The sequence below is a fragment of the Saccostrea echinata genome, unplaced genomic scaffold (assembly GCF_033153115.1).
Source record: "Saccostrea echinata isolate AGI-Se365-2 ecotype Australia unplaced genomic scaffold, CSIRO_AGI_Sech_v1 ptg000057l, whole genome shotgun sequence".
Classification (NCBI taxonomy): domain Eukaryota; kingdom Metazoa; phylum Mollusca; class Bivalvia; order Ostreida; family Ostreidae; genus Saccostrea; species Saccostrea echinata.
In genome coordinates, this window is record NW_026889806.1 from 5,063,112 (window position 1) to 5,089,657 (window position 26,546).

The following is a 26,546-nucleotide window of genomic DNA, read 5'->3' on the forward strand; positions in this document are numbered from 1 at the left end:
TTTAATTATTTTTTATTTCTTTAATTATGTATTTATTTTAACCAATATCGGAGCAGCTTTTTCTATCCTTCACACATCCAAGATGGCAGGTAACCTCGTGTGCCGGGTTCATCCGGTGGTGCTTTTTAGCATAATTGAATCCTTTGAAAGAAGAAATGAAGACGCAAGAAGAGTAATTGGAACATTATTAGGTAGCTATGTTTTTGGGTAGTTTTTGATGAGGTACTTCAAAGTACATATAAGAATCCATGTTTATACCATCTAATGTCAACATATTGCTAATAGAAGAATCTAAATTCTAACTAATTCTTTAAAACAGGTTGGGAACAATTGCCAAAATGGAATGTAATAGGCCTTTTGATATATAATATCCCTAACGGAATATAATTTGCAGTGCTAAAAAGTAGCAAAAATTATTTTGGCTATGTTATAAATCCTCCTAAACAGGTTGGGAACAATCGCCGAAATGGGATATAATAACCCGTTTTGGGATATAATATCCCAAATAGGATATAAATTTACAGTGCAGAAAAATGAAAATTTTTACTTTGGCTATAAATATCATAAATCCGCATCAAAATACTTTAAACATGTTAAAAGGAATAACTTTTGGCAAGCAAGTTTTTCTGCAACCCTACGGGTTGTTAGATTGATCCCCAAGAAGTTTACGAACTTCCGAGGGATCAATCTCTTAAACAGTGGTCATACAGAAAAACTTGTTAACCAAAAGTTATTCCTTTACAAGTATCTTGATGCGAATTTATGATATTTATAGCCAAGATAAAAATTTTAATTTTTTGCATTGTAAATTTATATCCCATTTGGGCGATTGGTCCCAACCTGATAAATGTGAGTACAGTATTAAAATTTTGGCAAGCAAGTTTTTCTATACTTTACATAAAGATTGATCCCAAAGAAGTAAAGATCTTCTGAAGGATGTGGGATCAATCATTCAAATGTTGGGGATTCATGAAAACTTCAAACTTAATTTCTTTTCACAAGATTGTATGTAGCCAGACGTGTACATGTTATTCATGTCTCTACTGTAGCATATCAAAGTGATTTTAAAAAAATCTAAACTGTAAAGCATAATCTATGACATACGGGCATATTTTTTAAGATGCACTGGAACGACTTGACTTCACCATTCCCCAGAAGAATGTGCTAAAATTTATTATTATACTTTCATGTTAAATACTAAAATCTGATTGGTTTAGACGCATTTAACAATCCGTAATGTTACCCTCAGCGTTAGCAACACACTTGACAACGGGTAACATTACGAAAATATCACATGCGTTCAAATCATGCGCGTACGGTTCACCGTAGAATTCTCAAAACGTCGGTTGTGCGTTTGAAAGAAGGCGAATAAACGACGTCAATAAAAGCTTGCGTCCGATGTAGCTTACTTGAAAACAACAAACGACAGACGAAATATCCTTGCGAGTGCAAACTTTAGATGATAAAGGACTTTTTGACTAGCAAACAAACAATAGAGAGGTTGGTAAATCTTTTCCGAAGCTTTCTTATTGAGAAAAATAGAAGCGGGGAGTTTGAAAGCTTTCTAAGCGTGAACTTAACGACGATCTCCGAATTTTTTTTATGACATCCGAAATCAATAAGAGATTCAGTATAATAAAATAAATAGTGCACGTTTTTGAGGGTAACAGTTGAAATTGACACCCCTCGGAAAACCATTGTCAACCTCCGCTGACGCGTCGGTTGACAATGGTTTTCCTTGGGGTGTCAATTTCAACTGTTACCCTCAAAAACGTGCACTATTTATATAATGTTGCTATAGGCAAATTCAATATATATGAGATTGTGTAAGCGGTTGAAAAAATGAAAGAATGAGGTTTTTGGCCTTTTTGACCCCCAAATCGAATTTTGTGGTAAAAAACTTAATTTGAAGTTTTTAACATCAAACTTAATTTGAAGTTTTTAACCTCATTCTCTTAAATCATTTTTTTTATTTATACTGAAAGGAAAAGAGGGGTAGCTTGATTACTGTGCACTAAAATCGATGTTCAGAATTACTCATCCATGAAATGTATGATGTCACGTAGGGAAAGTGGTAAAAAGCCCAAAACACTAGTATTTTGATGATAACAGGTTTGTCTACACATCTCGTAGTACCACCTGATGCATTGGAAGTACACACATCTTGCAATCAGGGTACAACTGATGGGAAGTCCTAGGAAGTCTGGCTGTTGCATTGCCATAGTAAAGAAAAAGGCAACAATAAGTTGCTGTCCATTTTTCCACCATGGAACATATTATTCGTCATCAAAAGAACTTGAAAGGTTTCCAACCAACTGTGATGATGAAGTTCACATATAACAATGCAACATCAAAATTGGGCTATTCATCCTGCCACCTATGTAATCCCCACCTCACTACCAAAGAAACTGCTTTTAATACAGTAGGCAATCATAATTGTCAAATTCTCCCCAAATCTGAAAGAAATCCGTTGCGTGATTTTGGTTTGTGATCTCGCTTTTACTTTATGTCGGTGTTCCTCTCACTAGCCCACAGGTGCTTCATATGCCTTATTTTTCAGCATGTTAACTTCTGGCCAAATGTATCCACAGTTTATCAAGACTTTCTTTCAAAGAATCACATTACCCCACTCGACTAGCCTTCATAAAGTCCATCTTTTTCTCCAATCGAACATTTGTGGGTCTAACTGGATGGTAGAGTTTGAAGATATCGGAATGCTCAAGCTTCTCTTGACCAAATATGGGCTACCTTGTTGGAAGTTTGAATAATATCCCTATGGGAAAGATAAATGCACTGATGAACTCCATGCAGAGGAGAATCAAGGCTGTGACAGATGCATGAGGGAGGCATAGAAGATAATAAGAATACTTTATTTTTACATTTTGGGGGTACCAGCATATGAGTTTCAATAAGGCCAAATAAAAAAATATGTGTGGTTCCGGTTACCCGACCATCCCTATTTTATACCCCCGACCCTAAACTTTTTTTTGACAATTTTCATATTTTTTCCAGAATTTCCCCCGATTTCCATCAATGGATCCAGTTTAAGTTTTAGTTTCAGCAATGACAGCCTCCTTGCAAAACATAGTGCAAGTGTTTAATAGTGTTTTAAAATCCAAAGCAAGCTAGCATGTGGGTGTCCCCTACCAATATTGACTAGTATATTATCACACCACATCTAAATGCCATTTGCAAAGCAGTGATAGGTATTATTTAGAAAAATTAAGGAAATCATTTTGTTAAAAAAAAAAAAAAAAAAAAAAAAAAATCCCTACCTACCTACCCTAATTTTTTTGGAAGTGTAACCGGAACCACACATATTTTTTTGTTTGGCCTAACTCATGAATAATTGGTCAAAATCAAATGAGATTTTGACGACTTGTTGATTAAAGATGAGTTCAAATGTTACATAATAGTACTGGAAAAATAATTTTAAAGAAATACCATTCAATCACTTCCAAAGTTTACCCTGATTTGCGGTATGGTTACAAGTTGACATGTTGGGTTCGAGTTGACTAGGTTATGAGTCGGTCAGGTTACCAGTTGACTTGATATCCTTGTTCCCAGTGTGTAAAATACTGGAAGAATTTATTGGGGAAATAAAGTGAAAACAAAGGTTGAAGTAAGGAGGGGGTTCAAGGTGGTATCTTCCCCATGTGTTGTTTAAGTAGTTGGTATGATTTTTTTTTTTTAACGTAATGGGAGCAAGCCCTTGGGGTATGACCTGATCTCTCTACTTCTATGTATTTTAATGTTAAGTGTATGTGACTGGATTGCTGGTTTACTATCTATGTGACTGGTTTACTTTCTATGTTACTGGAGTGTTGGTTTACTTTCCATCTGACTGGAGTGTTGGTTTACTTTCTATGTGACTGGAGTGTTGGGTTACTTTCTATGTGACTGGAGTGTTGGTTTACTTTCCATCTGACTGGAGTGTTGGTTTACTTTCAGGGTCATGTGACAAGGGAGCGGTTGATGTGACAAACTGTTTTTGCGTACCTCACAACGAGTCCGAGGATGAGGTATGTATGTAGTAATCTCAACTTGGATGTAAATTATAACCAGTATAAATCCAGAAATCTGAGAATCATGACATTCACTGATGATTTTTCAGGTTGCAGCAGATCTGGAGTATGCCAGAAACATGTATGAACTCCACAGGAAGGTCAACCCAGCGGAGGTTATTGTAGGATGGTAAGTATTCTATGTAGAGAAGTGGACCGACATGGTCTTCATACACTTCCCTTCAATACAAACCTTCTTGTTTTGACTAGAAAATGTGTAAATGTTGGAACTAGTGACTACTGACATTTTGACTCGGACATGCCTGTAATTTTGTAATAAACCTGTTATTTTAAGGTTCACCGATACTCTGATAAGAGAGATAACTCTTAATGACATAAATGTCTATTAATATTACTTTTTAAAATTGACGAGTTGGTGTGTTTTTTGTCCAATTTTGCCCCGCAAGCTATGCTATAATTGTTTGTATTTTACTTATCTTACTAAATCATTTCTTTTGGAAAATCATAACAGTTAAGCAAAATCTTATGAGTGAGCAAGGGTTTATGAACCTAAGCAACAGTGCATTAGTCACAATAAAACCAACACATGCTGTTATTACCACAAGCTGATCCTAACTGTTATTTACATACACAGGTATTCTACAGGCGCTGATGTGTCGGAGCACTCCGTTCTCATCCATGAATACTACACCAGAGAAGCAAAGACCCCTGTCCACTTAACTGTAGACACTGGGCTGAAAGGATCCAAGATGGACATCAAGTGCTATGTCAGGTAGATGACACATTTCATTAAGAAATTTTGTTTTTATTTTTCATGAAGTGAATTGTTTTGATGTAAGTGTATCCATGATCTTAAACAGACAAGAGAAGTATAGACTGATTTTCACCTTTTAAGTAATGAATTGAGGAATTTAAACGAGGTTAGTGTTGCAAAATCAGACCAAACCTTTACTATCTATTATCAAACTCATTTGGCAGCGTACAATTTATTATATAATCAGTAGTTTGAACTGTCAAGGTTGCTATAAATAAAGTAAACCATGCAATATTCGTTCCGAGAAGCAGAGGAAAATAATTTAATATTGAGGCAAACTCATAAATATGTTTTATAGTTGAAAAGCTTGTCCACCATTTGCATGAGAAATGGAGTAATGTCCCCAGGTAATATTGAAAAATAAACCAGTTTGTTAAAAAAAATATTTACAGAATTATTAGACACTACCGATATAAAAAGTATCTATCCATTTTCATTGGTGTACTGCTTTTGTCAATGATTTTTCAATAATTGACCACTATCGTAACAACACTACTGAAGATTAACAGTACTGCGATATATAGATCCATTAGATAGTGAGTTGCTATGAGATGTTATCATATTGCCATTGTAGTATCATGGAAGTATTTTTGAATTTCTTTACTTCTTAAGTTTACAGTAATTTATTTGTATAATTTCCTCATTGCAGGATAGTTAGTTTTCAATAAGAACATGATTATAATGGATTTCTGCATGTTCTGTGTCTCATCTTTTTTTAGCTCTTCTGAGCCAAAGGCTCAAAGAGCTAATGCTATGGCCATTTGTGCGGTGTGCATAAACTTTTTAGAATATGGGCCATAACTCAAGAACCCCTTGGCCAATTATTGTCAAATTTGTCACAGGGTATCCTTGACCCAAGGGCTCCCTTTTATACTAAAACTGGGGTTGTGACCCTTTAACAAGGGGAGATAATTAGGAAAATAGAAAAAAAAGTACTGGTTGCTAAAAAATCTTCTTCTCAAGAACCACTGGGCAGATTATCACCAAACTTACACAAAAGGATGAGGATATGTTGTAGATTAAAATTTGCACGGGGATTTACCCTGGGGCAAAGGGCGTGGTCTCAAGGTCACTTCAAAGTTGACCAAAAATTACATTTTATTAAAATGTTGATATTTTGCTTACTATAAGGACTAGGATCATCAAATCTTGTCAGTTGGTGCATCTAAGGACCTCATATCATGTTGACTCAAAAGTAGGTCACGGTGACCTACTTTTTAAATTTTGCGACCATTCTTTTTCAAAATGATTTAGAGGCATATTTTGAACAATTTAAGGCCTATGATCATCAAACTTTGTCAGTTGATGCATCTTGGGTCCTCAAAGTACGTCAACTAAAAAGTAGGTCACCTTGACCTACTTTTTGAATTTTATGGCTAATCTTTTTTAAAACAATTAAGGTCATTAATTTGAATACGGGGAGGCTTAGAATCATTAAATCTTGTAAGATGATGCATCTTGGGGCCATAAAACATATTTATTAAAAAGTAGGTCACAGTGACCTACTTTTTGAACTTTGCAGGCATTCGATTTCAAAGTGTTTTAGAGGCATAATTTGGACATTTTAAGTCCTATGATCATAAAACTTTGTAAGTTGATGCATCTTGGGTCCTCAAAAAAGGTCAACTGAAAAGTAGGTCACCGTGACCTACTTTTCAATTTATATGACTATAATTAAATATTTCAGGTACTAATTGGCTTAGAATCATCAAACTTTGTCAGTTGATGCATCTTGGGTCTTCGGAGTAGGTCGACTAAAAAGTAGGTCACCGTGACCTACTTTTGAAAATTTGTGGCTTTAATTAGATATTTCGGATACTAATTGGCTTAGAATCATCAAACTTTGTCAGTAGATGCGTCATGGGTCTTCGGAGTAGGTCGACTAAAAAGTAGGTCACCGTGACCTACTTTTGGAAAATTTATGGCTTTAATAAAATATTTCGGGTACTAATTGGCTTAGAATCATAAAACTTTGTCAGTTTATGCGTCATGGGTCCTCGGAGTACAACAACTGAAAAGTAGGTCACAGTGACCTAGTTTTGAAAATTTATGGCTTTAATCAAATATTTCGGGTACTAATTGGCTTAGAATCATTAAACTTTGTCAGTTGATGCGTCTTGGGTCCTCGGAGTACAACAACTGAAAAGTAGGTCACGGTGACCTACTTTTGAAATTTTATGGCTGTATTTAATATTTTCAGGAATTATTTGGCTTAGAATCGTCAAAATTTGTCAGTTGATGCATCTTTGGTCCTCAGAGTAGGTTGACTGAAAAGTAGGTCACGGTGACCTACTTTTGAAAATTTATGGCTGTAATTAAATATTTTGGGTAATTTTTGGCTAGAATCATCAAACTTTGTCAGTTGATGCGTCATTGGTCTTTGGAGTAGGTCGACTAAAAAAGTAGGTCCCCGTGACCTACTTTCGGAAAATTTATGGCTTTAATAAAATATTTTCGGGTACTAATTGGCTTAGAATCATAAAACTTTGTCAGTTTATGCGTCATGGGTCCTCGGAGTACAACAACTGAAAAGTAGGTCACGGTGACCTACTTTTGAAAATTTATGGCTTTAATCAAATATTTCAGGTACTAATTGGCTTAGAATCATTAAACTTTGTCAGTTGATGCGTCTTGGGTCCTCGGAGTACAACAACTGAAAAGTAGGTCACGGTGACCTACTTTTGAAATTTTATGGCTGTATTTAATATTTTCAGGAATTATTTGGCTAAGAATCGTCAAAATTTGTCAGTTGATGCATCTTTGGTCCTCGGAGTAGGTTGACTGAAAAGTAGGTCACGGTGACCTACTTTTGAAAATTTATGGCTTTAATTAAATATTACAGGTACTAATTGGCCTAGAATCATCAAACTTTGTCAGTTGATGCATCTTGGGTCCCTGGAGTAAAACAATTGAAAAGTAGGTCACTTTGACCTACTTATAAAATTTTATGATTATAATTTTAAAAAACATTTTAGGTATTAATTGGCTTAGAATCATCAAACTTAGTTGATGGGTCCTCAGAGAATGACAAGTGATAAGTAGGTCACCATGACCAACTCTCAGGTACTAATTGGCATAGAATCAGCTTGGGTTCTCAGAGTGTGAATTGGAATTTCAAGGGTTTATGTAAATATACAGGATACTTCAAAGCTTCAAAAGAAGTGATAGGTTGTACAGTTTATCAGAAGAGCGATTCAAGGCCCATGGGCCTCTTGTTTATTTTTTGTTATGCTAAATAGTCTTTGTTACTTAAAATAAAAGAAGGGAAAAAGTGTTTAATAAATATATAAGCACATACTTGTATATGTATCATGATACTTGTGATATCGCCTATCAGTATTGTGACAAATGAGGTAACCAGTGATGCCTAAGCTAAATGTTGATTTCTGTCTTTGTTTAGTGCTAATATAGGTGTACCTGGAAGGACAATGGGCTGCATGTTTACACCTGTCCAAGTTGAGGTCAACACATATGAACCAGAAAAAGTTGGAGGTGGGACATAACATTTTTATCTTCCTAAAATACAATGTATATTTGAAAAATTGAAAGAATTTTATATATTACTTCTTGATTTCTCAAAGTTAGTCCCCATCCAGAGTGTTTTCTCTAAAAACAAACAAAGCAAATTAACTCCCAAATTCTTTGGAACTTCCTCTTCTTGAATCTCAAAAACTCTTAAAAGTATTTTTCCAGATCCTGTTTTGGAAGATTGCTCTATGTGTATTTATTTGAATCCTGAAAAGAAGATAGACAGTATGAAGAATATAGATTTTGACTTGATGCTTTTAAATGTAGATACATGTAGATGTATCTATTTCAGTGGACCTTATCCAGCAGGGGAAGTATAATAACAAGAGAACAGTCAGTATGGTCAGTGATCTGACACAGGTCGAGCGAGCATGTGCTAACCTTCAGGAGAAACTCGCACTAGTCTTGGACTATGTGGATGATGTTCTGGTAAGCCTCCACTTGACCTTATGTTGATTCAGTTGTAAAATGGATGGGGATACTTCAGAAAGGAACAACTGTCTCTTGATTTTTTAATTTTATCAAATCAAAATGATACCAAAATTTGTATACTGTAAACAGGGTTATTTTCACCTTGTGTACCGTAATTTTGGCCTTATTTTACATGCAAATGATGTTGCCTTAGTTCAAATTCTCCCAGACATTGTTGTATTACAAGAAATCACCTTGCCTTTGTTGAATTCACCCTGTTTGAAATTTGTTCACTTGGTGAAAAGGGAGAGAATAAAATGGGTTCAAAAATTTCCATGTATACAGTATTGTATTCTGAAGATATTATAAACCTACCTGTAATGCCATTTTGCATCTTCAGTTTATGGCCCATTGACCTAAATTAAGGACATATCCACAAACCTGACATTTTCAATTTTCTTCAGATTGGTATTCCTAAGAACAATGCTATGACTTGTGAAAGTACTTTGAAGTATTATTTTATGCACCTCTTGATACTGTTTACCTTTGATGCAGTTTCAGACCATTATAATACAACCAAAAAGGAGATGGGCGAACATAGCGTGCAGAAAGCCTATAGCTTCAGGAATATAAAAATCATGTTCAGTTTGTGAATTTAATATTTAGAGAAAAGTTCTCATTATTGAAATTTATGAAATTGTCATAAACAAAACTTTTCTGAGGAAAATTTTCTCGGCAAAATTTATTCTTTCATTAAAAAAATTACTGTGGTATTCACGGGGTTCAAACCCTAGCAATAAAAATCCTGAGTATCATTTTCTTTCGAGACTAGCACGCTAACCACTAGACTACCCAAGTCCTGACGACCATTGGCATTTAAATCATGTTTGTGATATGACCCTTGACTTAATGGACTTCAAGTATTTCTCGAAAAGATGCGAATGTTTTGTCATAAAAGTATATTTTTAAGGTATAGTGGGTCATTGCTCCATATTTTTGGTAACCAAAAAATGTATATTTTTATGCAAACTTTGAGGATTAACTTTCAAAAAGGTGGAGCGAAGACCCACTCATATCGAAAAATAGTGTTATAGTATGAGAAAGTGACTCTTTTTGCCCGCTTTAGTGTGTGTCTAATATTTCACAGGCAAATAATTTCAATCTTTGAGGGATTTTTGCAAATTGTAGAGATTTTACATAAAGTATATTTTAATGTTAGATGAAATATCAAGGAAAATTTTGATGTAATTGAAATTTAATTTTTCATCTTCATGTTTGTCACACTATAGGCTTATCGCTCGTCATGTTCACCCATCTCCTTTAGTGGTAAATTAAAATCTAGAAGTCATTGATTACAAATACATGTACTGTGATCCATTTTGTCGAGTTGTTCAGCAAACATCTTACAAGTAACATAAACACCGTTATGTTGGTCTAAGAGGAATGAGTATTTATTCCTGTGAAAGCAAGAACTCCTGCTAGCTGTTTAGACCCCCAGATCTATTTGTTCTTATGAAATATGTGAATATAAGTCTTATTGTAATCTTTTGTGTAATGTTGCTAAATTTTGCGTATTCAATTATTCAGGCCAATAAGATCCAACCAGATACAACTATTGGACGATTTCTACTAGATCTGGTTAATAATATCCCAAAAATAGAACCAGAGGAATTTGAAACCATGCTCAACTCAAATATGAAGGTAAGAATTCTCACCAGTTGCTGGTAAAACATGATACGTGTACATAATACCATTAGGCCTTGTGAAGACAATAAAATAAATCCTCTACATCCTTCCTTTCTGGACAAAATCGATCTCCTTCACAAGGTATTATTGTAAAAAACCAAAAAAAAAAAAAAAATTAAAAAAAACCCATTAAAATGTGAAGAATTCATCATGAACAATTAATGCTTGGAGGAGAGACTGATCTTTATACGAGGGGCATTTGAAAAGTTCTGATAACTCTTTGATAAAATATTAACCGTTTAACGGTAATCACTGAGTTTGGTATCATTGGACAGATCACAAAAATATACACATATTGTGATGTCACTTTGTAAATTTTATAATGTAATAACTCCAAAAATGATGTCAGAAACTCGAATGTCTAGCATACTGACCATAAAAATGACGCAACAAGAGACAAAATTTCAGTGAAGTAAAATTTTAAAGTCAACATTTATTCATTACTCGGATGCACGCTAACGGACACAACTACCAGTTGGAAGAATGTTTACAAAAACTACAGTCTATCAGATGGAGGTTATATTCAGGAGCTTCTATAGTTCTGAGGTGGTTTAAGAGTGTCAAACATAGCATGTTATTATCGAATCTCGCGCAAAATATTGGGTAAAAAAGATGCTGCTGCGAGAAAAACACAAAGATTACAATCACAGGAAAATAGTGGACGGTGTTACAGAAATTGCTGGCATTAATTCGTCAGGTGTTATAACTAATTATGCGGAAACGATTAAAACTCAAGAGAGGTTAAGCTAAGGATGTCCCATACTTTCTCGTAAAAACCAAAATGACGCCGGTGTAGTTTTAACCCCACCATAACTTGATATGTTCAAAAATTTCAAATCATGGAAAATAAATAAGATTGTACATGACAATGAAACTCGGATTTATTTTTTTGAGTCGAAAGTCAAAAGCAATAGTGAGTTTTGGATTGCCAAAGTTGAAATAATATGAAAAAATATGCACAAAAACTTATCCCGGGGAAGACTTTTGTACGTCTTATTCGTAAACGGTAAGAGTCCTGATACTTAAGATACATTTGTGGAAAACTGCATTATTACACTTCAGTTTTATACAGAATATATTTTGTTTTGTACAGTGGAGAGCTATATAATAGTCCGAAAATCCAGCTATATCATATAAAAAAAAATCTTTAATGAATGCCTAAGATAACATTACTGTGCTTATTAACCAAACAAAAAAATAAAATATGGAATTGCTGATTTACCGTACCATTCTTGTAGTCTTACACTACGTCCATGCAAATTTTCTTTGAAATATCTTTTCAAAGAAGCCTTTGACAGCACTTTTTCGATTTCTCATATGGACCAAAAACGCGACTTTTCAGTATGCTAAACATTCAAGATTCTGATGTCATTTTTGGAGTTATTTTGTCATAAATATAAGAAAATGACTTTCGTATAAGTGCAAATTTTCTAGCTCTTTTCAATGGTATCAAACTTATTAACTTCTGTGAAATGGTTAATATTTTAGCAAGCAGTTCTCAGAACTTTTCAAATGCCCCTCGTATAGTTGTAAAGTTTCTGATGAATGGTAGAGACAATTTGATGAATGGTAGAGGCAGTGTCTGATGAATGGTAGAGATAGTGTCTGATGAATGGTAGAGACAGTTTCTGATGAATGGTAGAGACAGTGTCTGATGAATGGTAGAGACAGTCTCTGATGAATGGTAGAGACAGTGTCTGATGAATTATTCTTTGTTCTTTCAGGACTTGTTAATGGTAGTGTACCTTGCCAATCTGACCAGAACACAGCTAGCTCTTAACGAAAAACTGCAAACCTTGACAATTTAAATCATCTTTAGTCCTGCGATTTTATGGTTATCTGCCGTCATTGGATGATGAAGAACGTGAACGATAACAAATTAAATAATAAAGTGACAATTATTTATTGTTTTGAGATGATCATTAATTTTCTAATTAAAATATGCAATACTAGAATTTCATCTGTTTGTCATGAATGTAGGATTCCATGGAAAAAATTACCAGTAAGTCTGTAGAATACCAAAACATTTGCATGTACCAGTATTCAAACTCATTTCTATCATGTCACATGGATAGCCAAAGGATACTGTGGAATCATTTAAATTTGTGGGGGTCAATGTTCGTGGGCAAGCAAAATTTTATTGGTTCAAGGGGATGTAATTTCGTGGGCAGCTTGTTTATTTGGTAGATTTAATTAATCAGTACGTTGACAAAAAAATTGTTCGTGGGGATGTAAATTTGTGGGTAAGGGTGACCCACGAAATCCACGAACATTGATCCGCAACGAACAATGATGATTCCACAGTAAGTAAAAGCCAGTTCCCTTAAAGCCTTTTCCTTGGGTTTGAACCCAGAACCCAAAGGATCATTTACAATTTTGGTTGTTTTCATTGCTTTGCAGCACAGTTAGGGCTACAAAAAGGAGGTGGGGCCTAATCTATATGGGAAATGTTTACTATGACATCACACAAAAATACCATTATTCAAATTACCACAAAATGAAATAATTTGCTATTTTAAACTATAACTATAAACTACAGGTCAAGCTATAAACTACATCAACACTTACTATTACATGCAGTTATGTTATTTGTTAAATCCCACATGGCAAGATGTAAACAATTTACTGATTGCAATGCACTTGTCAATGTGACGTCATATTGTAAAAATTTGACGCAGATTGTATGCAGTGAGAGGCGGATCAAGTTATATTTTATACAATGAAAAATGTATTTTGTAATCAAATATTATTTGCAGATATTTAAGAGGCCATTAAATTGGATGTTATGTCACATCGACGATGATGAAAATGATTAGCTGCAATAGGTCATTCAGGTGACTCTGGTGTACTGTAAAACATTTATGTGGGTCAAATTTTCATGATTAGAGGAAATAATACTGGTTCAAGGGCATTTAATTTCATGGTTAAAGAAGAACATTATACTGCAATATGAAATTTTAACATTTTGTTGAGGATATGAATTCATGGGTCTCTTCATACCACGAAAACAATGAAAATTAAACCCCCAGGAAAGTTAGTGATTTCACAGTATTTTGCAGTCACCAATTTGTATCTGTTAGTACATATAGTATCCTTCACTACATGTATATCCAATACAAATAATTTAGGAATATGAGATGGTCAAAGAAAGGTCAAGGTAACCTGTGTCTCAGTTTATTGCAATATAGTTCTCAACTACATGTAAATGATTCATAAGCCAAATACGTTGAAAACAACAAAGTCACATGACAGGTCAGTGTTGCAGTTGATTAGTTCTTACCAATTTGTAGCTCTGTCAAATCATGTAGATCAATGAAAATACTGTGAAGTTCTGAAAATAATGACTTAGACAGATTGAAAAGCAGGCATATCCTCTATAAATGGCAAGGCACAAGGACAATGTAGGATCAGAGTTTAGGCCACCAGAGTTCCATGCCCTACTGGCTCTGATCTCATTTTCAGGAATTCTGGTTATGGTTGTGTATACATGTATAATTTAATATACTAATGAAAATATATGTGAGAATGAAATTTTCATGAGCAGACCATCGTGCACAATTATGCGAAAATAAAGTTGTCTCGAAAAGTGATTACAGTGCATTTATGAAAGTTACTGGCCCTTGGAATTTGAAAATTGTTTAGTTTTTAGCTCACCTGAAAAATTGGCTCAAGGTATCTTTGGGTAAAGAGGATTTTAAATTGCTAAAATTCCAAAGGGAGATAATCAAGAAAAGGCAAAAATAAGGTTTGGTCATTAAAATTTTTTCCCCAAGAACCACTGGGCTAGAAGTGATGAATCTTATGTGAAAGCTTTCTGAGGTAGTATGAATTCTAAATTCTTCAAATCATTGCCCCCCAGGGATGGGGTGGGGCCACAAAAGGGGTCAAAGTTTAAATTGAAATACATAGAGAAAACACTTCAAAAATCTTCAAGAACCACTGGGCCAGAAGACATGAAAATTAGGTGGAAGCTGAGATAGTGTAGATTCTAAATTGTTAAAATCATGGCTGCCAGGGGGAGGGAGGGGCCACAATATGGGATCAAAGTTTTACATTGAAATACATTGTAAAAATTCTTTTAAAATCGTCTCAAGAACCACTGGGTCATGTTGGGGTCCTTACTGGCCTTAGACTTTCAAAATTAGAATTATTCACCGTTTTTGGACCCATTTTATTCCTTTGCTAGTAAGTGATCAATTGATCCCTATTTTACGCACCTTCAGTATGTTGTGTTATAGACCACTGATTCCAGAAAACAAAAGCAGCAGTGTGATATTTTTTAGGCCTATGTCATTTCCACCCATTTTTATTTTCACACTCTTGGACTTTCACATATTTAATACTTGTAAGTCAGTGGGGGCATTAGTGTCACCTTGACACATCTAGTTTATTTCTATCTTAATTACTTTGAGCTCAAATTCTCCAAACATAGCCCAAAGCACCAGTGGTTAAAAGGATTCAAATCTGCTTCAATGAATAGCTGTCTTCTTCATTGGGCAGATAACTTTAACTAGTAAACATTCAGCAGGTTATTTAAACATTTCAAGAAGAAAAAGCTTTAAACTTTGAACTTTTGTTATTAAAAATCAAACCAGATTTTTTTTTTTCATTTATTACTACATTTCAGTATTCACATTTTAACATTCACAGTTCACTCATGTAATACAGCACCATAGAAGCACTTGATAAATGTGGTCAGTCAGGCTGTCAAACATCTTCACGTTCACAGCTTGGTAAATCAACACACAGCCTCATAAATCAACTCATACCTCAAATCAACATTCACATCTCCCTAAATCTCTCAACATTCACATCCTTGTAAAACCTCTGTAGATCACATTCTCTGTCATACATGCCCACTTCCTCAGTCACTCAGCATGTCAACCAAACTAGAACTCATAATGGCAGAGGACTCTTTAAGAATTAGCATGCTCCAAATGTTTCTGATCAAATCGACTCTTGTAGTTCTTGGCCATGTAAATAAAATAGGTTAAGGCCTCTTTTTCAATCACTGGAATTGACTTGAAATGTCTTGCTACATGCTGCAATGAGAAAATAATATTCTGCATATCACTTTTTAAATGTATTAAGAATTTCTTGTATGAAAAAGATTAAAACTTTCTTTCTTTGAATATCAAAAACCATACTAGTATTTTCTCCATAATTTATGCATATCTTTTAGGAATTTGAGAAGACCTAAACTGTCAGTGTGTATTAATTAATATGTTTATGAAGTATAAATCTCTACACCCTAATTGCTACATTGATGGATACCTACATCAGCTAACTGAGCTTTGTTCATCCCTGGTCTGGTCAGTAACTTGAAGTGTCTTTTGTACCGCCTCAGTGTATTCACAGGCATTTGGAAAAAGTCAATCTAAAATTGGTAGAACTGTTCAGCACTAGCATACACTGATATCATTCAAGGGTAACAATGTATGTACATATATGTAAAAGGCATTTAAAGGATGGAAAGAAATTTTTTGAAATTATCTATACAACGAAGTAATGTATAACTAATTATTATGGCATCCATGTCAAATGCAATGTTTTTTCAGCATATAATTTTTTTTAATAAAAGTCCCCTAATGACAAGAGTTTGTTTCAGAGTTTGAGTGTCTTCCATTCTGTTTATAGGTAACTATGTGTGACCCACCTCGGGTAAGTCTTCAGAACCATCAAGTGAACCATTCTCATCTTCACTATCTTTCCTCTTCCTCTTTGTCCTCACGCTCTGAATAACGTTTTTATGATAGTCACAGATATAAATATGTGAGACCTAAAGGAAACAATTATACAAACAAACAAAAGTGTTAACAATTTGGCTTACTTTTGGATTTGGTGAAATTTCTTCGCATCTATCTTTTGACTAGCAAGATTAAATTCTAATTGTATTGAGTTGGTATAATTACCATTAAGCATTTTTTTCTACATACTGGGAATGGTACCAACACGGATTCAATTGAGAATATAACAAATTAGGAATTTTCTATCATTTCAACAAATGATATTATTCTAAAATTAACAACTACCAATCCATATTTTAAAGAATATTCAACAATAATTCATTGTTTTATAAATTAATATCTCTTGTTTTCATGTTTTAAAAGATGTCAATTATGTCAGACATTTGTAATATATGCCCTTTGACTCACATCTTGGCACATTTAGGCTACTTTTGATGTAAGAGGAAGAGTAAGAGGAAAACGAATTCATACGTTTCATACCAAGTGAATTATGATGTCATAGTGGTATATTACAAGGCAGTTGAATTGGGATTTTTTATCTCAAAATTGGGAAAATTAACATTTTTTGGCATTGGGAGTGGTACCATTTATCAGTGCCAGATAAATAAAGAAATATAAAGAAAAAATGAAGTTGTTTGATTTTTGCCTTTCTGACTGGTTGACAATTCTGCGTAATTAAAAAGACTACTCCTCAGTGTGACAGTTTTGAATCAGAAATATTTCTAATTTTGCCCGAACTTTCATTTTATAACACCATCAGAAATATTAAGAATTCACTTAAATTAATGAAAGAATACAATCTATACCCTATCATCTCGTGCTAGCTTGAGTTTCCTCTGTTGGACTGTTTTTTGGATTCTTTTGCTGTAGCTAGCATTCCCGGCATTGTTATTACATCGCTCACCATTATCAATTAGACAACAAATCTGGTCGTGTCCTTGACGACTGTCATCCTCTGTGCTGAAACCATTCACAGACATACTGTCCCTAAAAACATTAAAATTGGGACTAATCATTCAAGTGAAATATCTTCTGATTATAGCCAGACACAAACTTACCTTTTAATTCATCTAAGAGATGAGAAGTTACAGATCAGAGTGAATTTCTCATTAAATGCCCTCTAACCTTGACCTTAGAAAGAGACCTTGAGTCAAGATCATCATATACCTTCATGTGTAATTCATAATCATAATACAATATATATGGTTTGACTTCATTCTTAGCTGTAGTTCAAACATGATTTTAGCATATCTCTGCTTTGTAATGATCTTGGAGAAAATACCTGAATTTGAACAAAGATCTAGAGAGTCTTATAAGCTGTTGACAACAAAAATTGAGTTTAAATTCATCTCAATCAAATGTAATAATAAAAATAATGCAGTATTAAAGTTACGACAAGATTACAATAGATCTCTGTGCTATGTGGCCTTGACCTTAAGGTCGGGAGCTCAAGTCAGCACTGTGCCAATTCTAAATAAGTACTAGACTCAGTGAATTCAAGCTTTTAAAAGGTGCAAAGTAAAAGCCTGCTTAAGATCTATAACAGATGGACTGCTGTGACATATCCAGTATGTCTTATCCCTTATTTAAGGAAAGCATAATATTAAGGTATTAGGGGTGTAATGGTCATGACCTTGAATATGACTAAATTCAGTTTAGTTATAATGGACAACACTTCAGGCAATATTTCCCAAAGTTTCATGTAATTCTGTCCAAACATAATTTTTCTATACTTATTTTCATGCCTGTACCCTCTAACCACTGGTGCACCTTTAATAGACAAAAGGTACAGATGTAATTTTTACCTCTACTCTAGTTAGTCGCAAACAGTTGAATGTTTCATGTATTCAGCTGCAACACTAAGCAGTACAGACTGCATATATGCATTCTTTTTAGTTCAAATTCATCAGGTATGATATATGAATACTTGTAATCGAGAGAACTTGTTTACTTTGAGTGACAATTTTGGCGATTTTTTTCATAAAACCGTTTGTAATATTCTGTCAAAGAAAAATATGGTAGGAAAAATCAATAAAAGAACAATATCAATTTTGTGTAAGGTGTGTTTGTGATAATATAACAACAACAAAAATTTATTCCATCCACAATATTTATCTATATTTTGTATCATAGCGATGTACCCCTAAAAATTTAACCCATTTTTTTTTTGTAAATGTCATGGGATATGTGATAATTAAAGAAATGATGAGCATATATAAACAACAGGTTATTGTCTTATTGAATACACTTCACTTTAGTCAGATTCATTTGTTCAGAAGATTGACCTCGTCACAGTGACCTTGACCCAGACAAAGATTTGCAAAATGACCTACATTTTTGCAGCTTCCATGTGCATGAAGTTCTTTACGGATCAAAACATTACTATACAATGTAGACTAAAATATATACTGACAGAAACACTAATCAAAAGGTAAAAAAAAAAAAACTTAATTTGTTCCCACATGTATATAAAAAATATCAATAAAAAATATTCAAACCCCCCCCCCCCCTTCTAAACAGTAAACTTATGTAAAAGTAAATAAATAAATTAATGTAAATAAAATAACAAAAATCACCCTAACCCAACCCAGAATAAATCATTTATTCCCATATCAAATATTAATTTTTTTCTTCAATGTTGTAAACATATTTAACGTTACATTCTATTTTTTACTGATATAATTTGAACATCTCCGATATTTTACGTATGGACATTGAACGTCACTTATAAATTGCAATGCTACCTATTACGTACATTTTTTCCCCTCAAACGGTTTGCTGATATTGAGAAAATCACAAGAAATCGCGATGCGAATGTAAAGTTTTGAAGAAAGGTATACTTCGTTCGTTAGATTCGAAAATGCTGCTATTTTTAGAAGTTGGAAAAATCCATGAAGTGTGTATTTGAAGGTATCATCGTTTTGACTGCATATTTTGTCTAACAAAATATATTAACGTGTTTTCTATGTAATATCATATTTATTCTCTCCTCCGCTAAGTTATATTCCTTTCCTTTGGTGTATGTTTTATGTTAGCGTCCTAGGACGTCTTGACGACACGCCATTTCTGTTTACGAAGTACAGTGTTCCGAAAACTGACGATGTCAGACACCTCGGTAAATGCCATCATTTTTACCGGAAATGGCATATTACACCTCTAATACCTTAAAATAAAGTTATCTTTTACACCCACTTAGATATAATACACTGCATAATTAATAAAACCAGTTACTTTCCAAAATCAAGCATTCCATATAACCAATGCATTACTTTAATTTTCTAAATTTCTTACCTCCCTTGCCCCTCGTATGGAGATGTTGGTCTTGGGTTTCGCTGCTTAGGTCTGTGAAGCCAAAGATTTGTTTTCCTTCTTCTCTTCTTAGAAGCACCTTGAGTCTGAAAAATGAACATATATCATTCTATGTGTTACATATAAGGTGAATACTGGACACTGTCATTAGTCAGACAAAGATGGAAACTAATTAAAAATAACTCCTATTAATTTTTAAAATCTTTACGAATGACTTTGTGAATTTTACTCCAGAATACATTACATTCCATTTACTCTTCTGGGTTGATCTGCAAGTTACTAATATTAAGGAACAATTAGTACTTACATCTGTATTACTGTCTGTGTTTTGAAGCTTGTCGTCTACTCTCTGACACTGATTGGGTAAGGCTGAATAGCTGTGCAGGGACTGACCCCCAGCAAACATCAGAGTATCACACAGATCTAGAAAAATGCAAAGAAAAAAACATAACAAACAATAAAACCGCTCCTTGGTTAGCCAACACTTATCTCTCTGTCCTCTTCTCCATATAATCTTATGTGTTCCAAAGCTATTGATGAAAAGATCAAGTTAAGAAACCGATTCTTTACGCCCATCAGAATACTAACAGCATACTCTGTTTGCATCCAAATATTCAATGCGTTTTTTTTCTTTTTGAAGCTTATTGCTGTTAGTGTTACACTTGAATATGAAGCGATGTTCTCAGGAAAATCGACATCTCACATTGCCCCCCTTGTGGGATCATAAAATATCCGCACTATTCATACAGGTTTACTTACCATGAAGAGAAAAGAGCGTGCACACTTTCTAGCTTTTCCGCAGTGGAGCTAGTCCTCACTGTCCTGAAACTGTTTTGTCTGAAATATGGCGGCTCGTGTTTAGGCTAAAAAGGTCAAAGGTTATATGACGTTCCAGGCCACGCCCCTTGATATTCCATAGAACGAAAATCATGAATCTTGATTTACTTCGTCAGATATTTATAAGAAAGCTGGAGAATATATAAAACAACAAATGAATTTATATTATATTTTTGCTTCAAACAATTTTAGATGTATTTTCTTAGAGTGCTAATCTTGATCACGTGGTTAGTTTGTTTAATGACAAACCCCTCATTTACATAAACGTCACGAGTAACACCTGTTTTGATTGGTTACACGAGACACATTGCCGACAATACACCAATCATATCTGTTGAACGGCAAGCATAGCTTCTCGCATAGTGGTAGAAAGGTAGCGTGGGTCTTTATACATTGGAAAACTAGGCTAGGGTAGTGGTAAGTAAAAAATTACTGTAATTGTACATTTACGTTAAGACACTTTCTGTAATTTTTTTGCAAATGTTGAAATGTTTTTCTATCCGATGCACATTTTTATAAAGATGCCATAGAAATCGTAGACAATGCTATTCCGTTGAATGTTTGACGATCGCAGGCGTTGATCTGCCATTATGACTGCCATAATGGATGTAAATGGGGAAATGTAGGGTCTGTTTCGTCGTCGATTTTTCGAAGAATCTTGTATAACAAGTCGAACAGATGTTTTAAAGTGAAAGTTTAATCATTTTTCTACGTATCAGACCTTTTTATAAGCAAATTAAATAATATTTAGTAGTATTTTACCTCGACCGAAATGGACCTCCTTTGTTCCATAAAGGCCGTAATACGCCATACAAGCCACAGCGCTTCGTTCATGTACAATGTTCTATGCCTTACTGTATTAACCCTATACTGTAGTATAATGTATAGGAGATACTAAAACAAAGTAGAATCTTTCATAAATCAAAATATAACTTTATTTTTCTTAGAAAACCTTGAGGAAGGGTTAATTTTAGGTGGACTTTCATTCATGGTATTGGAATTTGACATTGCAGGGTGATTTTTGAGGTCGTTCTTTGTCGGCGAGCGTTCAGTCCGCCATGTCTGAACGTAGTGTATGCATAACAGTATAGGGCTATATGGGCTCTGTCCATAGTAATATACTAGGACATTAGAATGTACATTTCCTTGACTTACGTCAAAATACTAAAATGCCTTAAATTATTCTTAAATTTTTACAATATTTACTGACTTTGATTCTAAAAATATGCCACATTTGCATATTTTATCCATAAATTTCATTTACTGAAAAAATCTTGTTTTTGAAAAAAAAATGTTTTTAAAAAGATGAAAACGAATTTTTTACAATTTTTTTTGGTAGAATTTGCAGTTAAATGTTAATTAAATCCAAAGTAAAATGGGAGGAAAAAATACTTTAAAAACATTTAAAACCAATTGCTGAATATTCACATATTTTAAAAACTTTTTTAAAAAAAATTTTAAGGGAAAATCTTTTTTTTTTCTTGGAGTGATAATTTATATTTCAACAATAATGCATCTCATTACTTTCTTTCTTTCCTTAGAGCTGACACTGTAAATCAAAATGGGAAGAAAAGACGGAAAACCAAGAGGGCGCATGTCTTCTTATGCTTTCTTTGTACAGACATGCCGTGAGGAACACAAGAAAAAGTGTCCTGATGAAAATGTTGTGTTTGCTGAGTTTACCAAAAAGTGTGCACAGAAATGGAAAGTGAGTTGTGTGACATTTACTGACATGGTTTCCTCTCCAGTATTATATTAATATGTTATTGGTATAAAATATTTCATAAAATGATGATTGACAATTATTTGTGATGTTTCTTTTCTGTCTTCTCATTTGTCTCTTTTAAAATTAATAAAATACAATGCTTAATATGCTTAAGTCCCATTTGATGAGATTGTTCTCCATCACCCTACAGGAAATGAGTGCAAAGGAAAAGCGCAGATTTGAGGAAATGGCTGAGCGGGACAAATCTAGATATGAGAAAGAGATGGCCAGCTATGATCCCCCTGCCGGTGCCTCAGCTGGCAAGAAGAGGAAGCGATCAAAGGATCCAAATGCACCAAAGAGGGCTTTGTACGTGTCAAAAACTGCAATCATGTCAAAAAGTGCAACCGTGTCAAAAAGTGCAATTATGTCAAAAAGTGCAACCGTTTCAAAAACTGCAATTGCCTTTTGTTGACAATAGTTTTGGTTATATTTACTTCTTAGAATGAACTTATAATGTGAGTTGAAAAGAGATGATTTTATAGAATTTCAGGTACAGCTGTACCTGATCAGACATGTAATAAGAGTATTCTGGTGATTTATCTTTTCAGGTCGGCCTTCTTTTTCTTTTGTGCTGAGGAGCGCCCTGATGTTAGAGCTGCCCATCCCGAGTGGTCGGTAGCAGAAGTTGCTAAGGAACTCGGAAAACGTTGGGAGAAAATGAGCAATAGATCCAAGTATGAGGCCCAGGCCGAGGCAGACAAGAAGAGATATGCAAGGGTAGGTAACTCAGGGCACATTGAAATATGCAAGGGTAGGTGACTTGGGGCATATTAAAATATGCAAGGGTAGGTAACTCAAGGCACATTAAAATATTCAAGGGTAGGTAACTCAGGACACATTAAAATATGCTAGGGTAGGTAACTTAGGGCACATTAAAATATTCAAGGGTAGGTAACTCAGGGCACATTAAAATATGCTAGGGTAGGTAACTTAGGGCACATTAAAATATTCAAGGGTAGGTAACTCGGGTAAATTATCATAGACAAGGGAGGCAAAGGCCTGAGATAAGATATATGCAGAACAATTTCCAATGACACACCATGGTTAAAGCGAGATATACGAGATAAACATTACAAGCCAAAGTGTCTAATGTGAGGTTTGAAACATAGGCTTCCAAAGGTAAACTGAAGTGGCAAGAATTTGGATTTCTTTCCAAAAATTTGTTTGAACAATATAACCTTTTGCAAGCAAACCCTTCAGTAAATGTTTCTGATTTTAGTTTTTACATGTTGCTTGTGATGTAAAGTTCATTTTTACAATTGTAGGAAATGGAAGTATACAGATCTGGTGGAACTGTTCCCACTAAGTCAAGCTCTCCTGCCAAGAAAGCCAAGGCTCCAGCAAAGGAAAGTGATGAAGACGATGATGATGACGAAGACGATGATGATGAAGATGATGATGAGTAAAGACCAAAGGAAAGAGAACTCTCTTTCTCAAAATTTTATCCGGCAAACACCATTGTCTCATTTTGGAACAAATGACTGAAGCCTTTTACTTGTATATAGACCTAAGTCTTTTAAGAAAAGTGCATTGGTTTCCAATTTTTTTCTCATTTGTGTTAGGTATTTCTATGTCCTGTGCTATGACACAGATATTCTGTGTTCGACTAATGCTGAAATTACTCTAGCCTTACAGAGATGAGATTTCAACCATACACACATACCGTATGTGCCAATGTGGGCTAATAGGTTTATCATGACATATTGTTCTTGAAAAATCAAAAAATAATAGTGATGATCCATTAAAACTTGTTGTTGTTTTGTTTTTTTTTCTCACTACAAATTGACTTTTACAGGATCTCATGATTTCATTTAATTCATTAAATTTGTCATTCTTTTATGTTCTTTAAGCCATAGGTTACATGGAAACAGAATCATTGTCAGATATTATTCAATTTTTTGTGAAGTTGTATAAAATTAGAAAAAAACTATTTATATTTCTTACCTTGTTCTGTTTACTATTATTTTTTAAATATTGTAAAATAAATGCAATAAATATATGTATATCTTTAACTTCAAGTTTGTAATTATTTTTGGGTGTCTAACACTCTTCTTGTCACATGTAATTGCCATTAAAGAGGTAATTTTTTTTTTTAAATACATTCCACAACTACATGGTTTCTTCATTGAAACTTTTGACTGCTAGCAAGGGCAACTGAATAAAACTTGACTATGGGTTAGGGGTAAAAGCCACAATACAGTAAGATGGATATAGAGACTTGCCAGGGAATCACTGGAGTGATTTAAGATACCCATTTTAAAAGCTTTTTCTGGACATATATTGGAAAAATATGGGTTGCCATGTATACAGTATTTTCATATCTGTGCCATGTACAAGATTCATAATGTATGTCTTTAAGAAGAGATGCAAAAAGAATTCCGATCCATGACACATATACGTTTTAGCATAGGTCTATAGTATTTTATCAGGTCTGGTTAATTTTTGATTTGAGTAAAATTATTGACAGCAGTGCTGTCCTCGATCCGTACTGTCTTGATCATACTACTGATCTAAATGTCGCTGGTAAAATTCTTGAAACTTGTACACAGTAATTATTTGAGTGATAAAAGATGAAATACATGTAGACTGCTAGTATTTTAAAATTATTTAATAGGGCCCCGCAAGGATTTGCGGGTGCCCTATAGTAATCACTCTGTCTGTCTGTCTGTCCGTCTGTCATTCTTCCGTCCACAAATTTTCTGTTTTTTTCCTAATAACTTTTTTTAGGGTTGACCAATTAAGTTCAAAGAACAAGGTTCACTTAGGGCCTTTTTTGGCCCTGCGAATTTCAGAAAAACTGAAATTGCTTGGTTTTAGTTGACAATGCATTAAATATCATTTAGATCTTTGGTGACTGCATATCTATCAAAAAGATGTATTTTTCTGGCTAGTCAATGCATTATGACGTCATGAATTGCGTCATTTTCCTCATATCCTGAAAAATTCTACAAAAACAGCCAATTTTTAAAGCTATTTTTCGATATTTAATATAGAGCGCAACCTCTGATCTAAAATATGAAACTATTAAATGATAGAAATATTTCTGAGGATTACAAAACGTTTTATTTTTTAGATCAGAGGGTGCGCTCATATTATTTTTCGTCTATGAAAGTACTCAAATATACTTGTTTTCCTTAAAATTCAAGAACATTGCAATTCCATGAAGCCTGTTTTCCAAGACCTTGGCTTTAAGAAGAAAATTTTTAGTAGGAAATGAAAGTACTAAGTCTCTACTTTATCTTGATGTTTAAAATGGAACATAAAGTGTTAGTCAATAAATTGGTATATCTACAGGGCCATTTTATGCATAAAGTGAACCTAGCTCTTTGGTGTGTTGGTTGAATAGGCAGTAAGACATATTTTGATGCTAAGTTTGGTTCTCTATGTCATCCGTTTTGGAGCTGGGGTGGTCGGGTAGATTCCTTAACTTTATATAAGAGTGAATGGGCAAAGAGAGATAACTGCTTAGAATGTTCCGATTCTAACTGAAAGGCTGCAATGAGTCTCTTGGGATTAATTAACTTTCCTCTTGAAGAAAATCGAAAGCATTTATCTTTACCTGTCACATTGAGATTAATTAACACCTCTGTCTGCAAATGAAGTTTGTTTCGAAGTTAAGGTCAATTCTGAGTAATGTTTACATTCTCTGAAATGTGGATTTAAATAATGTTGATACTTTACTTTGGTAAAATACACAATGAGTTATGATTTTATTGAATTCTAAAAACAAGATATAGATAAAAATATCTTTATTATTATTTTTTTTCTTTTTCTTTTCTTTTTTTCTGCCCTGTGTAAATATAAGAATACCATTTATTTTAACAGATATTCAGATAATAACCTCATTCTATCATTGCTGGAAAAAGTTCTTATTGTAAGCTTAGAAGAAAAGGTTGAGAGAGCAGTATAATTAATCCCCTGGGATTGATTATCTTGCTGGTTGCAGAAAATTTTAGAGGGTTATCTTTCTGTCACTTTAAGATTAATTAACACCTTTGTCTGCAACTGATGTTTGTTTTGAAGTTAAGGTCAAGCCTGGGTGATATTTGCATTCACTGAAGGCTGGCATTTTAGAAAACACATGCTTCATTCTTCTTTAAATATACATCTAATTGAGTTATTATAGATACGATGTTTTTTACTGCCTTATGTAAATACAGGGATACTATTTACAGGTTGTTGGATATTTAGCAGTTGGTCTTGCTTATTTTTCTCTATATATTTTTAAATTTTTGTAATCAAGTAAAATTCTCATCCCCTAATCTGCACCCTTATATTTCTACCCCCCGGTGGAGCCCTTGCTGACTGGTCAGATTTCTAGTTTAGGCAGATATTTCCCAGATCTCTACTTGTAAGGAATA

The 26,546-nt window shown here is 34.0% G+C and overlaps 3 protein-coding genes across 5 annotated transcripts in view; 2 read left to right on the plus strand and 1 right to left on the minus strand.

Moving 5' to 3' along the window:
* Positions 1–23,913, plus strand: part of LOC133174302 (high mobility group-T protein-like) — a 91,991-nt gene extending 68,078 nt beyond the window's left edge. Inside the window, exons 1-5 of one of the 3 annotated variants that reach the window (XM_061309399.1) lie at positions 20,699–20,838; positions 21,961–22,125; positions 22,334–22,491; positions 22,734–22,902; positions 23,451–23,913. In XM_061309399.1, the coding sequence (XP_061165383.1) occupies positions 21,979–22,125; positions 22,334–22,491; positions 22,734–22,902; positions 23,451–23,591 (615 nt within the window). In that variant the 5' untranslated portion in view covers positions 20,699–20,838; positions 21,961–21,978 and the 3' untranslated portion in view covers positions 23,592–23,913. Of the gene's footprint in view, positions 1–20,698; positions 20,839–21,958; positions 22,126–22,333; positions 22,492–22,733; positions 22,903–23,450 lie in introns of those variants that run through there. The other 2 variants (XM_061309400.1, XM_061309401.1) reach the window with 2 other exon arrangements.
* Positions 73–12,479, plus strand: LOC133174230 (eukaryotic translation initiation factor 3 subunit F-like). Its single transcript, XM_061309305.1, has 8 exons — positions 73–191; positions 3,952–4,022; positions 4,115–4,194; positions 4,660–4,797; positions 8,240–8,331; positions 8,660–8,796; positions 10,366–10,479; positions 12,249–12,479. The coding sequence occupies exons 1-8, from the start codon at positions 83–85 to the stop codon at positions 12,330–12,332; spliced, it is 825 nt and encodes a 274-aa protein (XP_061165289.1). The 5' UTR covers positions 73–82; the 3' UTR covers positions 12,333–12,479.
* On the minus strand, positions 15,125–20,431 carry LOC133174300 (histone deacetylase complex subunit SAP30 homolog). Its single transcript, XM_061309397.1, is given in 8 exon segments — positions 15,125–15,466; positions 15,468–15,566; positions 15,803–15,901; positions 16,181–16,303; positions 17,078–17,258; positions 19,563–19,666; positions 19,888–20,003; positions 20,340–20,431. Coding segments are annotated over 7 exon segments (783 nt in total). The 5' UTR covers positions 19,987–20,003; positions 20,340–20,431; the 3' UTR covers positions 15,125–15,388.
* Positions 23,914–26,546: the final 2,633 nt, after the last annotated feature.

Coding starts and splice junctions, on each gene's coding strand:
- LOC133174230 (XM_061309305.1), top strand. CDS start 83: ATGGCAGGTAACCTCGTGTGCCGGGTTCATCCGGTGGTGCTTTTTAGC. Junction 4,023..4,114: donor ACAACGAGTCCGAGGATGAG/GTATGTATGTAG, acceptor ATGATTTTTCAG/GTTGCAGCAGATCTGGAGTA. Junction 4,195..4,659: donor GCGGAGGTTATTGTAGGATG/GTAAGTATTCTA, acceptor TTACATACACAG/GTATTCTACAGGCGCTGATG.